This window comes from Ornithodoros turicata, chromosome 2 (genome assembly GCF_037126465.1).
Source record: "Ornithodoros turicata isolate Travis chromosome 2, ASM3712646v1, whole genome shotgun sequence".
Taxonomy (NCBI): Eukaryota; Metazoa; Arthropoda; class Arachnida; order Ixodida; family Argasidae; genus Ornithodoros; species Ornithodoros turicata.
In genome coordinates this window covers 136,825,765-136,842,219 of record NC_088202.1, presented here as the reverse complement: position 1 = coordinate 136,842,219, position 16,455 = coordinate 136,825,765, and the positions used below count along the sequence as shown (strand labels likewise).

The following is a 16,455-nucleotide window of genomic DNA, read 5'->3' as shown; positions in this document are numbered from 1 at the left end:
AACGGGCATGAAGCAATTATCAAACTGGGGCTGCGCCATCCACTGACGACATGCGAGTATATGTATAGAACTTATTTTTTTTGCAGCAAGTACGGATTATAAATGAGCAATCTCGAGCGAGGTTCGCTCTGAAATTTTTTTATCGCCCTTCTGACATGTTGATGGAGTTTGCGGCAGAAGTCATAAATTACTCGAAATTCGAATATGGAGATAATATTTGTGGACGAGTGATACTGTCGGTAGCCCAAAGTAACGGTGAGATATTGCAGAAGGTATAGGGAGTTTCACTAGAACGTAGAGTGCTCTACGAAAACGATATACGATAAACGAAACTTCAGCCAGTTTCAGCCAAAAGTCAGCCATTTCAAGGGATTAAAGCGATTGGCTTATGTTATCGGAATCGTTACTTTCCGATCTACTAAAACTCGACACTTTCTTCGACGTTGATGTGCTCGGCGAGAATGGTCTGCCCGAAATGAACAGCTCGGTGGCTCAGCTTGTCAACAAATACGGGCATGCATGATTTGCTAAGTTTAAACTGTCCTAGCTATTTCTTGCAATCAGTCGACAGAGTTACGATAAATTTTCAGGAAATGTCCAAATTGAAGTCTGTTGAGGAAGGTCTAACGACGCCTTCTGAAGAGTTACTTCAAAGGCATACGAAATACTATTAGTGTTTATTTATACTTTATGCCAGACAAAGTTTACAGCGGCACTTTCTTTTACCTTAGCGTTTCAAATGTGACCCTATAGGTGCAGACAGGCTGTATCCTGGCGCTTATCGTATCAAGCGCCTTCAAAAGTGTGTGAAGGACATTCAGGAGTGACGGTCAGAAATATTTCTTGAAGAACTCAATACGTGTTGGACTCCAAATAAGCGGAGTTGCAATGAAACTAGCAAAAATAAAGGGGGGTATATTGTTCCCGTGTGACTATTGATAGTAGCTTTTTTGTGTGTTAAAGGAGAATTTATTAACAGTGCTCTAAAACACCAATTGGCTAGTTATGCTATTGTGACTGCTATGACTACTAACACACGTACAATATGCAGTACAAATGTGTATAAACATATGATATATGTTATATAGATATAGATAAGCACATAGATATATACACAAGGTATTACGTATGTATGTACACTAGATATTCTGTACAGTCAATATCTGCAGCCATGTTGGTGACTGTCTACAAATGAAAAGAGAGAAGACATATGAGAAGAAACGGGTTTCTTCACTGCAGCACCAGAGTGCTGTCCCTCTTTTTGGCATCGATAATATTTGACACATTCCATATGTAGGTTAGAGATATACGGACAAGAAAGACACTGGTAGTTTTTCATTTCTGTCATTTAAACGCAAAAAAAGGAAGTACAAGAACACGAAAAAGAAGAATAAAAAAAATGTAGAAGGGTAGAAAATCCAGGGAGCAGACAAGGAAATGTTAAGGAAAGTGCCTCAGGACGAGCGCCGCCGTTATTTCGAACAGCCGATATTTCGAACTGTTCGAAATATCGGCGTCTCTCGTCCTGAGGCACTTCCTTTAGTAATAATGCGAAAAAATTATGGGAAAATTGTGGGTTCAAGACAGGAGGGGTACCCCAATGATGCTGCACTTAAATGCGCAGTATCTCTGCGACAACAACAAAAATTGACTGTCTGGCTTGTTGGTAAGGTATACTTGTGACTATAAGGCGCGACCATAACCAGAACACACTACACACAAGCAGCACAACGCGTTGGGCCAATGTTGGCAATACCGGCCCAATCTTGGATCAATATTGGCCCGGTATTGCCAATATTGGGCCAATATATTGGGCCAAGATGTTGTGCTGCGTGGGCAGAGATAAACACAGAGACACGAAACGCTACGTGCCGCGGTGTTTGTTTCTGTTTTGTGTCGTGTTCGTGGTTGCGACTTAGAAGTATCTCTAAGAAGATAGTTATGGAGTATTCCACGGGCCTCATACCTTCCGAGATGAGCCGCTCACGTATCTCCCAGGCGAAGATGGTTGGATTTTCTCTCTTGTACTGCTCGATCTTGGCGACGACGACCGGCGTTGCCACCTTGGGTTTGCTACCGCCAATAACTCCGGGTCGAAGCGATCCTGTCTCGTAGTAACGCCCTGAAAAGCCAGTACGACACAGTGCGAAACAACGTCATACAAGGATATGTCTGCTGGTTGCTGTCTCGAAACAAGGACAGAAATAGAAATATTGTCAAGTGTGACGAACGTTCGCCGTCTTCTAATACAACGATCAAAACTACAACCAAGGCTAGGCTAAGTTAGGCTACAAGTGGTCGAACACAATTACCATTGTCTAGGAACAACAAATTCCTCGTCTCGCAATACATTTCCCTGCAAAATTTCTTTGCCGTATGACTTCCTTCTTCTCGATGGTGTCTTCAAATGACATGTGATTTATAGAACACACACCCTATTATTAAGTGTCCAGTTTATGCACAAAAGTTCTTCAGTACACACCAGGCTCGACTTTCGCATGCGTTACGGCCATGACTTCCACTAAAAAAATCTCGCTTTAGGGGATTCAAGAGTTTAACTATTTGTGACACTTTTGCCCGAGTTATAGCAGTTATAACCGACGAAATACAAAACATTGTTGATTGCGTGGATGTGAACCTGCATTCTAAGTCTTACAGCAAAGCGGGGAATAGACGCTGAGAAAATCGGCACCACGAATACTGAAACTCATCCGGCTCACGAATACTGAAACTCATCACTGCAGGCGCTTTCGCCAGTGACCCAGCGCGAAATAGGTCACGTGCTTAGGAGAACCAATGAGAATGGGCGCAGCTCTCGCTCCTTCGACATCCGCGTATGTGTTCACAGGGCACGTGTTCGAAAGTCTGTTTCTCACCAACTACGATGGAAAGAAGAATTCTTTATTCCCCAATAACTCTGGCGCGCATTACAATGCTTGCATAATATAATGTACCACACGTACGAGAATGCCACAGCCATCTGTTTAATAATATATGCGTCCAAAAGTTTTTGCTAAGAAGGCTTCCATTCCATTCCTCGTTTCTGATTCAGCGCAATAAAACCCTCAAAACACTACGCAGTAAAGGAGTGCTGTCGCCCAAATCGTCGAAGGCGTTAAACCCATCAGGGCTCGTTATTACCTCTTCACACTCAACCTATCATCCCGGCACCCATATAATCACACCGCAATAAAGTCTTTCACCTTTTTTGGTAGACCTAAACACACCGTTCACCGAATAGGCCTCAACCCATCGCATAGATCACGGACGCTTTCCGAAAGCTCGCCGCCGAAGAAAATATGCGCCCTTCAATATTACCGTATCAAGTAGCCGACAACGAAATAAGTCTTCTTCTTCTTTTAAATGTGCGAGCATCCGTCGAGGGAGGGCTCCACCCACCGTATCACAGATACGGGTCTACCGGGAGCCTGCACAAAGTAGCCCATTCATTGCCTTGCACGGGGGGAGACGGATATGAATGACAGCTTTTAAAAAGGAGTCGACCGTGAATTGAGACGTTTCTTTCTGGCCAAACTGAAGAGCTGGAAGGTGTCTATTAGGAGGGGCTTCACGGAGATGAGCACAGGCAGCTTTGCGAAGATAATATCACGTGCAAGGAACCGTCCCTTTGTTGTGTAACTCGTTCCGGGTGGATGGTGGTACACATTCGTGATTTTTTCTTTTTTTTTTGTACGCTGTGTTTTTGAAAATGAGGCAAAATTATGATGTAACTGAAACGCACCATGGTTAGCTAATTGCATTCGTGCGTATTCACCTGCATTTGGAGGTCTACTAGAACGCATATTCCACAGTAAATATCATTTCAGGGGGGGGGGGGGTATACTGTAAACGTATTCTTATTCGCGATGCATCAATTTTCGCGAATCGCGCGCTCTGTCATTTGGGAAGTTATTCGCGTGTATTTAATTTCGCGATTAAAGGGCCTGTGTCCGTTCGTGGGATAAACGTCAAGCTGTGTTCGCGAGTACAATTTTTCGCGATTTTTCAGAGGTCGCGAAATTCGCGAAAATCAATACATAGCGAATACGTTTGCAGTATTCTGTTTAGGGACAATGCTGCAGATGGGTGTTTTTCAAACTCCGTTTTTTTTTTTTTTTTCAAAACTATTATGGCACCTTTCAGCTGAGCCTGACAAATAAAAATTAGGTCTATTCGAAAAAAATAAAAGGAAAACACCCTTTTACAAGATCAACGGTGTAAAAAAGAAAGAAGCATGACTGCGCATCCATAGCTTAATTGATCGAGGCATTTCGGAAAGTGGATGCATTCGGTGCTTCTTTTCACTGCTCAGAAAGAGAGTCGTCAAAGGCGACGTGGATGGTTTCGCCCAATCCCGCGACATGCATTCGGTATATGTTTCACGTGAGTGCTCTCTAAATGATGTTCGTTTTTAATATAAAGCATTGCTCCTGCGATCTGTGGTGATAAAGCGTGCTTCCGAGTTCAACAGTGGTGGCATCGATTCACTCTCGCAATCGGTTGCGCGGTCAGATGACAGAATTCATCAATCTCATGCCAGCACTGTCGATTTACTGACTCTATAGGGTCAGGTACGACGGGAGAGCCGAGTGATAACTGAGATACGACTTGTGATCTATATAGTGTGCAGCAAAGCTGCGTCTATCTTCAGTCTACCTGGAATCTATCCTTAATAGATGCATGCGAAAAACAGTCGACACGCAAATGCAGGCTGACTCACCGTACGTGTAAATCTGCTCTAATTTAGTATTAGGAAAAATAAAAAATAAAAAAGAGAAGAAACCGGAGCCCTTTGTCTGCACGTCATGTGCAAGTTCATAACTCAGACGTCGCCATATACCAGCACTGGACAGCTGTTTCGGACTTATTGGACCTTCGTCAGCAGTAGGCTGGTGACGTTTGGGGTCGGGCGAGTCGCCGTCAGAAGGTCACGTCGAATGTGATGTCCTGCCGTCGGGGCGAGAACATTGGAAACTGAAAGCCCCAGTACAAATCCAGAGAAGTACACGAGGAAAAAGAGAAACCGAAACTATTTGGCTGCACCTGGTGCAGCATGCGATTCACTGCCTTTGCACTATGGCTTTCAGCTGGGTAGACTCTCACCCTGACGAGAGGAAATCACGTTCTACGTGATCTATACTGACGCCACCTCCTCAACGTCATCAACGCATTAGAATACGAGACGACGTTATTGTTTATGACGGGTGGCCAGAAGAGTGTAACCAGGTGGATCTATCTTTTAGCACGCCCGTGAAGACACTAGCTGTATAATCTCTCCCACTGCGGAATGTACCATGGTTCCCCCTGCTACATGCGACTGCTATCTTTCTAAGGTCTCTGGAGATAAACGATTTGGTTGCTACACGCAGTTGAGCACACTGATGGGTCACGCGGCTTCTAACAGGTAAACGCTTTCGAAATCCGCATTCTCATGGTGGCCCGCAACAATAGGGTCGTCGATGAAGCGTTGCTATCGGCACGGATGCTCAGTGGGCTTTGCCAGTACATCGCAGGTACGCTTGTACGGGAAGCTCCTGGTTTCCGGGCTCTGTTTTCTCTCCTCAGGAAGCGCTGTGTCTTGGCGTGTCACGGGCAAAAACTGATCGAGACTGACGCTACCCGGATTTTACCTTCCGTTTGGTTGTATATGTCTAACTTAACGCTCTACTGAAGGACAAGTTCTCAAGTTATAGCGTACCCAATGAATCTGGAGACGTACCGAGTATCTTGCTGACTGCACTCTGGGACGAGAGTAGGTGCCTGGCGAAGTCGTACGGCCTGAGTGCGTACGGAGACAGGTCGGCGCCTCCGAGGCGTGGAGGGCTCAGGTACAAGGGGCTTGTCTGCTGACCTCCGCGACCTGCAACAATGCACGTAATGTCAGCAATGACGATAGACACATATTTTAGTGGACACGAGTCAATCTATACCGTCCAGGAATTGTGCAGTATTAGGCAGTGACATCTGGCGAAGCTTTACGAATCCCGGACAATATCCGCCGGACAAGGTCCTTGTCGGTTAACATCTAAGAACCACCAAAACGTAACGTCTGGTTAACACGAGCGTGGACGATAAAGTTCCTCCTGTTTAGGACGTAGGCCCATATAGGTCTCACAACCCCATAACGCCCTAAAGAAAGTGCAAAAGGTAATGGCGCATATATGTGCAATGCAAAGCCAAGTAGCATCCATCCCAGAAAAGCCCACTCACTATAAATGTCGATAAACATTCGAGATCTCGGACTCGATACATTCTACTCATTCTAGGAATTTCCAAGCTACTTTAAGCAAGAATTTCGAGGGGATAAGAAGACGGTGCATCATTACGCATGATGATGATGATGGTGATGATGATTCAATTCAGTTATCAACTGGGAACTCAAGTCCACGCAAGTTATCAACCGGGGTATATGGGAATCCGCGGAATCCACATGTATCCGCGTGTGTCTACCCTCTAACTTAAGGTAGGTAGTCTTAAAGCACAGCAGTTGTAAAAAAACAAAAAAAACAAAAAAAAAAACAATTGAACTGCCTCTTGTAAGTCTGGTGAGTATGCTTGGACGTACAAACACTGAGTGGTCATCCGATCCGCGGATCCGTAACGTTTTGTTATTCCGTTGTTGATATTCCATTACTACAATTCCGCAGCTTATTCAGAAAGTGTCTTGCGCCATAAACGTCAACAATTGTGAAACAGGAGTAGTTAAAAAGGTGCGGAGTAGTGGAATCGAAGTAATAACCGTCAGCTTGTTCAATATCTAATGTCCATTATGTCGCACCGAGCAGCTCTTCATTTAAGCTAATAGTATACTAGAGTATCCAGTCCCGATCTTCCAGGACTAACATCTCCAATTCAGATTCCTTGCTATTCCTTCGAATGTTCATTCCCACCCCAGTATAGGACCAGTGAAACGCTGCCTTATCGCATCCGCGGAGCATTACAAAAAAGAACACTTTCTTTCCTTCGCACAAAGACTACCTTTAAAGCAGGGATAAATCAACCGGATACGTCAATGACACAGGAGCGACTCTATTGTCAATCAGGCACAAATACCAGCAAAAAAAAAAAAAAAAGAAACAGAAAGAAACTGCACGAAATCGCCGTAGAATAAAACAAAGTCGATCACCTCATGTTTGACGAAGCAGAGCACAACACTATTCGGACGACTCAATATACTGTAAGGAGAGAAAAAAAAGAAAGCAGGAGTTGAGAGTTTTTTTGCGGAAGACGAGGTCCTTAAGGAGGAACATTTGGTCGTCGAAGAATCAATTGTGGTCCGCAACGGAAGTGGCAAATGATCGGCCGCCGAAAACTCTTTGATGAGGCGGAAACGCTGCCACTGCTTGGGCGTGGTTCAGGGGAGACGCTAAGGTACTGCTTAGTTCTGCTTGATGCGTGATGAAAATGTGGTGAAGCTGCTCTCGGTACAGAGATCACCCGCGCTTCACTGACCATGTGGTTGGTCACTGGTGGACATTATAGTTGTGCGTATGATGGGACGAGGTCACGCGCCGGCCGTCTTCTGTATATACGAGGAGCCGAGAATGGATCGTTAAGCGCGACTTCTGCAGGGACCTGCTTCAGAGCGGGAAGAGACTTCGGAAAGTGTGCGAGGATCCGTATTCTGACTATACGGAGTGATGCGGGAATGGTTTTGAATACATTGTACTGGGCTCTTTTGGGCGCGCAGTGTAGGAACACGTGCTGATTGGACTGAGAAAATAAGAAACGAGGCATGATACTAATTTTCGGTTTGGTATAACTGTCTTTCAACCTTGGGGAACAATTTCTGGACTAAGAGTAGTCGGGAGGTACGATCTTATTGGGTTTAGGACTGCGTTGAAGAAACCAGCAGTTGCAGGGTACAGACACTGCCCTTTGCTCAGGTACGACATTTGAGACGCCCACATTATTCGACAGATCGACAATTGTGATTTCCCAAATGATCATTGTTTGATTGTGTGTCAATGAGCATGTGTTTGTATCTGTCCCTTCTATGTTGTTCCAGCCTCAGAACATCAGTTTCTCTCTTGATCATTGTTGTTTCACAACGTGTAAAGTATCAGTATTCGTACTATTAGTTAGCATGAGTCTAAGCCCCTCGTGTGACTCTTGAGGCTGATGCGAACACGAAAACATACACGAAAAGAAAAAAAAAAATATCGGTAAAAATATTAGGACTGCGGAAGACAATGCAGATATATTTCTTCTGTAACTATACCGCCGTTGCACATAAATGTAGAGTAGCTTGCACTGGTTCTGACTGTTCTAATGTTTTTGTGAGATGAGGTTGTGACCAACATCTCTGCATAACCTTCTTTACATATTCTCCCATTTGTCCCTCGTTTTCTTCAACCAAAATTTTTGGGGTGTATCTTTGTATGTGTGTAAGAGACGGTTATTTGCACAGTACGGTGACGGTACGGTGGATGTGACTACCCATTCATCATCTCAAAATAAAGTTGTTGTTGTTACTTGCACAGACATCAACCTGAATTACAAGTTTTACAGCAGATGAGTCGCGTAGAAAATCGACACCGCGAATACTGAAGCTTATCCGGCTGTGACATCGCGGCAAACATCTCCGCCAATGAGGCGGCTATAGGACAGGTCACGTGCTTGCACGAACCAATAGGAATGTGCTTGTACATAGGAATGGCCGAGGTCAGAGTTCAAACGGGGAGATTGTTCGAGGGTTAATTTGTATCTAGCCATTTAGGCCATGTGGAAAAGTAATTCTTTTGTCCTCAACACCAGTGCGTACATTTACAGTGTCAATACGTCACAACTCTTTAAGCTTGGCATAAGGATGACGAACACCGCTGCAGCTCCAGACGCCACCCGACCCATATACTGTCCAGACCCATAGGGTTGGTACTACCCCCCCCCCCCCCCTTCACAATCCTATCAAAGCGTTCCTAACCTTGTAGGCTTTCGCAACGTCTATATACTCCGGTTCGCAGTGCATATATTCCAACGAAACTCCGCACCTCTGCATTTTGACGGTCAGTATATGGTGCCGACCTAATACAATCTTGTATAGCCAATTGCGTGGCTGGTCTTAATTGATCGTTTAATTAACAAAATTGGTGATCGTCGACAGACTGAGGCCACGGACACCTTTCGACCACTTTCCGTTTGCTAAGTGACTGAAATCTAATTAAGCTGCTCGGGGTGCGGCTGCCGGTCTCTATGGACGAGTCCAATCTGTTTTTAAGTCAGCAGCGATGTTCGCCAATAAAGCTCGTGGTAATTTATTGGCGACGACATGGTTCACTTAGTTGGGCGAAGGGGAAGTGCAATGGAACAGGGGAATAAATTGAGAGAAGGCAATGATTTCCGAATAAGATACAATACAAGTCTTTAACTGTACCACATCATGTCGATGCTGGCGCAGTGTTTTGGTGTGGTGCTATTTGCTACAGATAACAGCCCATGAATGCAGAAGGGCACGTCCTAACCTTTTGTGACCAACCTCGCGTAACCTTCTTTACATATTCCCCCAATTCGTTTGCAGAGCTAAATTAACTGCGTGCTCTGTACTGTAACTGCTCAATACAGAACAGCTTTACTTTTGCAGTGTTGTCTCCAACCCTTCACCCTCCATCCCGCCATCCCTTTCCGGCTATAGTCGTATAACGATGTCCACTCTCACGTGGCCAACAGCTGCGAGCCAGTATTGATGTCCTCCCCAGTGTTGTTCTTTGTGAGTTGGGTATCCCCCTTTTCCCCCCGTCTTCCTATACTATATAACCCATATTGTCTTACCCATACAATTGTACGCTTATGTTTGTTTTAAGTGCGGTTTTCGAAATGAATACTTAGGAAAAGGAAGGGACTGCTTGTGCTCTTTTGGCCTGAATGAACGAATTTTGCTTAAATAGACATGCTTGTTGGTGATAATATATAATTGAGAACGGTAAAGACAGTTGACAGTTGATGAAGAGCATTGATAGGACCACATACGTGCAAAATTTCATGAGCTCAAAAACTTTCTGACAGATTAAGTATATTTCACGTCACTTTGGCAGAGTTCAGTTATACAGGGTGTTTGCTCTAACGTGTCCAGAAATTGTATTTAAAGCGAGCGATAAAAGAAAAGCAAGTGGTACTTTTCTGCTACTTGAGTAAGAAAAAGGTATTGCTTCACTAGTAGCAGCTGTTTCTTAGTCAAGTAGCTGAAAAGTAGCGCTCGTTTCTCTTTTATCGCTCGCTTTAAATACAATTTCTGGACACGTTAGAGCAAACACCCTGTATATCGGACCATGAATCGTACATCAGCATATAGAGCATTCTTTTCTGTACTCGTTGATATTACTTTCGCGTTGCTGGCTCGAACAGCAGCCTTGCGACAGCGTCGGAAGTGCAAGCGAAAACTGCCGTGAACGCCGATGTTTTCCAATTTTTATCAACCAAACAAAAATACGCACCACGATTCAACTCAGCTCCGATAGAAGCCTATATACTCGACATCTTGAAGAAAAAAGTTAATGTTGCCTGGACGCGTTGATGAGAAACAAAATCTAAAAATCGATGTTGCGGAAAATGTAGCGCTGCTCAGCGCGACGCTCAGTGTTTTCTCGATTTTTTTTTTCTCGACAGCCATGGCACCTAGAATAAACATAATTCCTGTTCCGTTCTATGCTGGTGGCAGGCTGCAGCATATATTTTTTCAGAAAAAAATCGTCGATGACGTCCCGACGACCTTGCCTGAGTTCAGATGGAATCACCCAACAGGACTATAGGTCTCCGAACACGGTGCACATCGTCAACTGCTCGCCCCCTCATTTAGCAACCGTTCAGAGGACGGTAGAATATGCAGGGGTACACGAAGGTCTTGTTTCCCCTTAATGGTATGTACGGCGATTGGAAGGTTGCGAATGCGTCTACCACGCCTCTTCGTGCGGCACAAATGGCCCGAGTATATACTCGCCCCACCGCAATCAATCGCACACCGACTCGCTTCCCGTTTGAGCACCTCTAACGATCATGCTGCATTACGTCTATTAAGGCCCGACGCACTGTATGGCTTGATGAATAGGTTTACGTAACTTTTATTGAGGGCTGGAGTATATGGGACAAAGCGCAGTGCTTCAGCACATCGCGCATATACACGCTATACCGTGTTCGCCACGAACGGTTAACCGTACACGTAAATGCCGAGTTTACTACGAAGCCGGAACCGAAGCTGACGGGTGTTGTAGCACCGAACATGAGTGAACTATATACTTTTAAGGACTAATCGTATTGCAGTTACTCTGGTGAAAATAGTAATTTATATGACAGACTTGAAAAGCCATGAATGAGAGAAGACTGCTGCTACAGTTTATACTCACCAAAACACTGTGTAAGTTCCAGTGATCGTTACTCGTTGCCTGGCCGCAGTGACAGCAGAGAGACAACATGCATGGGCCACATGCTCGCGGCCCATCGTCGAAACATAAGCTTATGACGTTAACCGCATAGATCGAGGGTGGTTCAATATATTCCTGCGATACTCCAGGAAGTGTCTGTCCTCCTACAGTTCACAATGCAATACAAATTTCTACGGATAGCAAGGAATTTTCTTTATTATTATTGTTTTTTAAATCCTAGTAAGCACACTAGAACAGTACTACCCTCAGTAGCGACTCTTCCGGAGTTTCAGGATTGTTCGCATCGTATATATGGCACGTACAAAAAGCAATCTCCCCTTGGGAGCGTTGTCATCTGGTATACTTACGACAGTGTTTTCGCCCGCGTGAAGGGGACTACCTCCATAGGCAGTTCTCCTGCATGATGACAATATACACACGCGATAATTTTTGGGAGCTGAACTACCGGGGAGTCGATACGGGACCATTGCATCATTTGGCGTGGAACGATCCAACACGGAGAGCAAATTTCGAGCACAGGTGGCTGCCAAAAGTTACGCTCATGACATGTACACACAATGAGACCCTCGGAGACCGCACGTGCTCTCGACGGGGGCCCGGTGAAGGCGCAGCAGGGACCCAGAGAGCAAACATTCGGTCTGACTCCCGGAGTTCCGCTCTCCGAAGCCATCACAGACCACTCCTGCAGCTTCCTTAGCACGTGCTACAAGTCTACCAGCCGTCTCCGTCAAGTGGACCGCTCGATGCACGGCGCCCTCTCAACGGGAGTTTGGCAAATACTCGTCGACGTGGTTGCAAGAAGACTGCCCTCGCTATTGACCACGGCTTTGGCTACGACCTTGGCTAAGAGAATGGAATGGTAACAGGCATCGCGTGTTGTGACAGCGCGATAAACATCATTCAGAGTCCTCAAAGATCACTTCGAGAAAGAAACTGTGTAATGAATGATAGAGAAGGAAAGTATACTGAGAGATTGAGGAATGCATAGACGTGAACTCTGGAAAGTTGACTGTGAGGCCCTTAATGTCTCCGCAGGCCACCGCCAGTACAGTTTTTAAACGATCTATTACGTAAGGTAAAGAAAAAAAGTAAAGTAAATGAAGTAAAAAGAAACGAGGCAACGGAAAAGATGGAAAAGATGCAGTGACCTGTAGGTTCTGTTATGAAGTCTGACAATGCCTCCCGACGGTACAACTTCAATCAGAACTCTTTGGCTGCCCGCAGATTTATATTATACAAAATGGATCTTAAATATGATGCTATGAGCTTTAAGGTTATGAAACGAGTGTTAAAATATTAAATATAATATAACGGTACAATAAAATGGAAAGCGTTGACGCTCATTAAGAGGGCCGGCTACTCCAGTTCTCGTAACTGGAAGAGGAAAAAAGTAAATGAAAGAAGATAAAGGCAAGTGTGGACCTCAGAAATGCAAGTTTGAAAGCTAAAAAGTGGGCATATATCGACGTAGCCGCATGGAAGCACATTGACAAGAAAACAGCACAAAAAATATGTCACTATATAATTTATTCTGTTCCTTGCAATTCTTTTTTCTATTACGTACGGTTTTGACTAGAACAGTGCTTTGAGAACACGTCGTGAGGCCAACTGGGCGTGAGGGCTCTGTAAGTTAGAAGCGGTAAAACAAGGATGAAAATCGGCACTTTTCGAGGTGTTGCACGTTCTTTTCACTCTATAAGCATTCAGTGTCCCCCCAAAATTACACGAAGAACGGCTCCGAACCGTTCGAACTGCTTCTGGAATGCTTCACTTGTCCAACCACCACATCAAGTCCTACTAACGACATTTAGTGGCTGAATGGCGTATGGGTCACTTATCCGTCGTTGCGGCTTGCCAGAGACTTCATGGCGTGGTACATATTGTACGTGTACACCGCCAGCCGAGAGGCACATTAAAGGGACATTGTGGGGCTGTTGACTGATCTTGACGTAAGAGATTGTATTCGATTGTAAGTGACGTGCGGATGCCAAATGCGAACTTTCACCCAGCAAATGGTCGTAGTTTTGAGATTCAGCTCCAGTTTCAACGGTGATGTGAGCATGAACGATCGCACCATGGCGGACATGACAATGGTGTGCGACCGAGATAAAGGTGACGGAGGACTGCTTTGGGACATGGTAAAACGTAACCCGGCTAAGCTTTGTCTGGAATCGGTTGCTTGACTGCCGGAAGTTACTGACAATGACGTCACGGCTACGTCACTGCACGGTTGTACTATTCCATCGTAAATAACTGGTTGCGAAGTTAATTGAAATATTTTGCGCGGTGCACATTGAGCATCAGAAGGAACCTTGAGACAGCGTATGTTTAGCTATATGGCTTGGGAACGTACTGTTGCCTGAAAATGTACTTGCTGTGTGGACGAACCAACCACATGAGTGTTTATGGTACACAGTGCACTTTATTCTGTCCAACAAGCAGCTGTCAAACTATTACTTCTGAGACAGCCTCAACGGGATGGCATTTCATGTAATATCCCAGTCACACGGAAAACTGGACGTCATTCCCAGCGAAAGACATTCGCACTGAATGACATTCGTTCTGTGTCACACGTTGAAACCAAATGACAATACGTGCGAATGGCATTCGCTGAGCGAATGAGTTCGGGGAACTCATTCGCTTTTTCCTCTCGCACCGACTGCGTACCCTACCAGGAGAGATGTAGCAAAAACAACGACGGTAAACCGTTTGAAGAAATCAAACACGAATGAAAACTTGTAATCCACTATTTTATCACGAATTTTATAACTTTCGACACGAAGGAAGGAAGGCTTAACACTGTTTCTCGGAGAACTACCCTCGTTTCCAGTCACCATGTTGTTAAGTACGGTGCAGATGGGCTTCTTACTTGTCTTGGCTTCTGATACTTAGCCAACAAACGCTCGGTTGCCGATTAACATTTGAACCGAGATCAACCGTGTCCTTTAACTTGAATTTAACGCCAAACTCTGCTTTACTAAAGGGAGTTATTGGCACTGAAACATTCATCACGTCACGAACTAATGGCCGGGCCTTAGTGTCGTCGGAAGAGCAACGATTTTGCGAAATAATCTAATGTTCCGTTAGTTTCGAGGAAAATATACATAAAAACACAACTAATGTACCTTTATCATGCTTCATGTGTTCGGCCCTGGGGTCTCAATCACCGACATTGACATCATTTGCGAATGACCTTCTGTTTCTTCGTGTATTGGCGCCGAGAAGTTTGGGTGACGCCCCCTGGTGTTCACTGAACGAACCGTGTCGTGGGGATGTCCCCGGGCAGTATTCGCATATTGCATTGCGTATCAAGCCATTGCACGTGTAAGAGGCTGTCCAGCGTTGATATTTCATGGTGATTCATGACGAAAACGACATACGTGTTCCAAGTAAGTCGCATTTTCGTTCCAATATGACAGTTTTTACTGTGAGTAACAGAAACGAAACCGAAACGGGGATCCCCACCAAGAGGCGGCACAGTGGCGCCCCTAGTGAGGGTCTCGCGCGAATGGCATTCGTTTTCGACTGTCATTCCCTGGGAATTCCGTTCAGTTTGCCGTGTAACAGAGGTATAACTCGACGCGGGTGAGTCGACCCGTTGACAGGAAAGTCGTTCTGAAACAGAGAACCTCTGTTGTCGTACACGGAAGCCTTCTCTCGCCGCGGTCGAGGTCGCTCCGCAGCAGGGGACACACCAGTTGTCCGATAAGGCGTCGCCAGAAACGCATGTCGGTGTGTCTGTGCACGGAGGGACGAATCTTATCTGTTCCCCGAGGTGCCGTGCTTAATCTCGAATGGCCAGAAACTGAAGAAGCGCACATTTATTGGACAGCGCACATTCTGCTGCTCATGAATCTAGATAGATCTGCCTGGAAGTGATATCCGTTCGGACGAAACCAGTAAGTCGACATTTTCTATCGCTGGCCCGCGTTTTTGTAGGCACGACCGAGTGAGTATATAAAGTGTTTCTTCTAGCAGGTAAAAAAAAAAAAAATGAAGTCTTTAAGGAAGAAGATACAGCAGGCGCGATCAATCTAGAGCAGGTTACAGAAGTACTTGAATGCGTGGATTAAAGAAGAAAAAAAAAAACAAGTTGAGATTAATTATGCGTGGCGCAAAATGAGATAGAAGGAAAGATAGCAAAGCAGAACAGAGGAGACAGGTTTACAAAGAATAGAAGGTAGGTCTTTTTTTTCTTGCTCATGACAACGTATCACACACTCACACACACACACGGATTTATTGCTGCAGGTGGACTTTACGTTAGAAAAAAAAAAGAAGAATTACATAGTCTGCTTTTTCCTTAAGCGATAACGAGGAAGATGAACTTCGCTTGTGCCAATATCTGATTACGGAAGCGGTTCAGGACTTTGTTCCGCAACGGGGCTAAACACGTACACGTAACATACATAGGCTTATGACTAAAACTAGTCTCTCAAACTAACCAGCAGGACAACAGCGCTAAGAGGAGTGATTGAGAACTCTTCAAGGTCTCGATCTAAACTTGCTCGTCGTCCTAGTTTTTTTTATATTGTGTGTTAGCGCCGCGAAGCAACTGTGGCTATGAGCTGCGTACAGATGTGGACAGATGGAGAGAGGACAGCAGGAAGGAGTGGAGGACAGGGGAATTAGTATGCGTCCTGGGCCGACTTCAGGGGGAACTGTGCCGACATTCACCTGGAAACTCTACCGCAAAACCCAGGGAAAACCTCAGACAGCTTAGCCGGAGGTAGGATTTGAACCCACCACCTTTCAGTCTTCAGCACGACGTCCTTCTAGTCCTTCAATGTTGCTCAGATGGGAATCTACTGTCCTGGGCCGACTTCGTAGTGAAGTATTTGCCTTATAGCGTCCAAGGAAAACCCATAGTGTAACCCAGGGAAAAACCAGGGTTGTACTGGAGAAACACCGATACAAGCATGCTAGCATCGGGATTCGAACACGGGTCACATCTCGGTCTCGGCGTGGAAGGCAGTCATCTTTGCTGTGTGACAGCAATGACGACAGGTGGCACGAGTGTCCTGCGCATTTTGTGGCGTTCATGGCATTACTACGTAGAAGCATGTGCGTAACAAACTGC

The 16,455-nt window shown here is 45.2% G+C and overlaps 1 protein-coding gene and 1 long non-coding RNA gene across 9 annotated transcripts in view; one reads left to right on the top strand and one right to left on the bottom strand.

Annotated features, from left to right (window-relative positions):
* Positions 1 to 16,455, top strand: part of LOC135386192 (uncharacterized) — a 449,529-nt gene that overhangs the window by 18,045 nt on the left and 415,029 nt on the right. For 2 of the 4 annotated variants that reach the window (XR_010420631.1, XR_010420630.1), the window contains exon 1: positions 14,941 to 15,274. The exons of 1 other annotated variant lie outside the window; for it this stretch is intronic. This is a non-coding gene — a long non-coding RNA (uncharacterized LOC135386192). Of the gene's footprint in view, positions 1 to 14,940; positions 15,275 to 16,455 lie in introns of those variants that run through there. One more of the 4 variants, XR_010420628.1, reaches the window with a different exon arrangement.
* Positions 1 to 16,455, bottom strand: part of LOC135386189 (paired box protein Pax-6-like) — a 105,887-nt gene that overhangs the window by 15,892 nt on the left and 73,540 nt on the right. For 3 of the 5 annotated variants that reach the window (XM_064615972.1, XM_064615973.1, XM_064615976.1), the window contains exons 3-4: positions 5,699 to 5,860; positions 1,967 to 2,122 (exon numbers count right to left, since the gene is read on the bottom strand). In XM_064615972.1, coding sequence (XP_064472042.1) covers positions 1,967 to 2,122; positions 5,699 to 5,860 — 318 coding nt within the window. The remainder of the gene's footprint in view (positions 1 to 1,966; positions 2,123 to 5,698; positions 5,861 to 16,455) is intronic. The other 2 variants (XM_064615974.1, XM_064615975.1) reach the window with 1 other exon arrangement.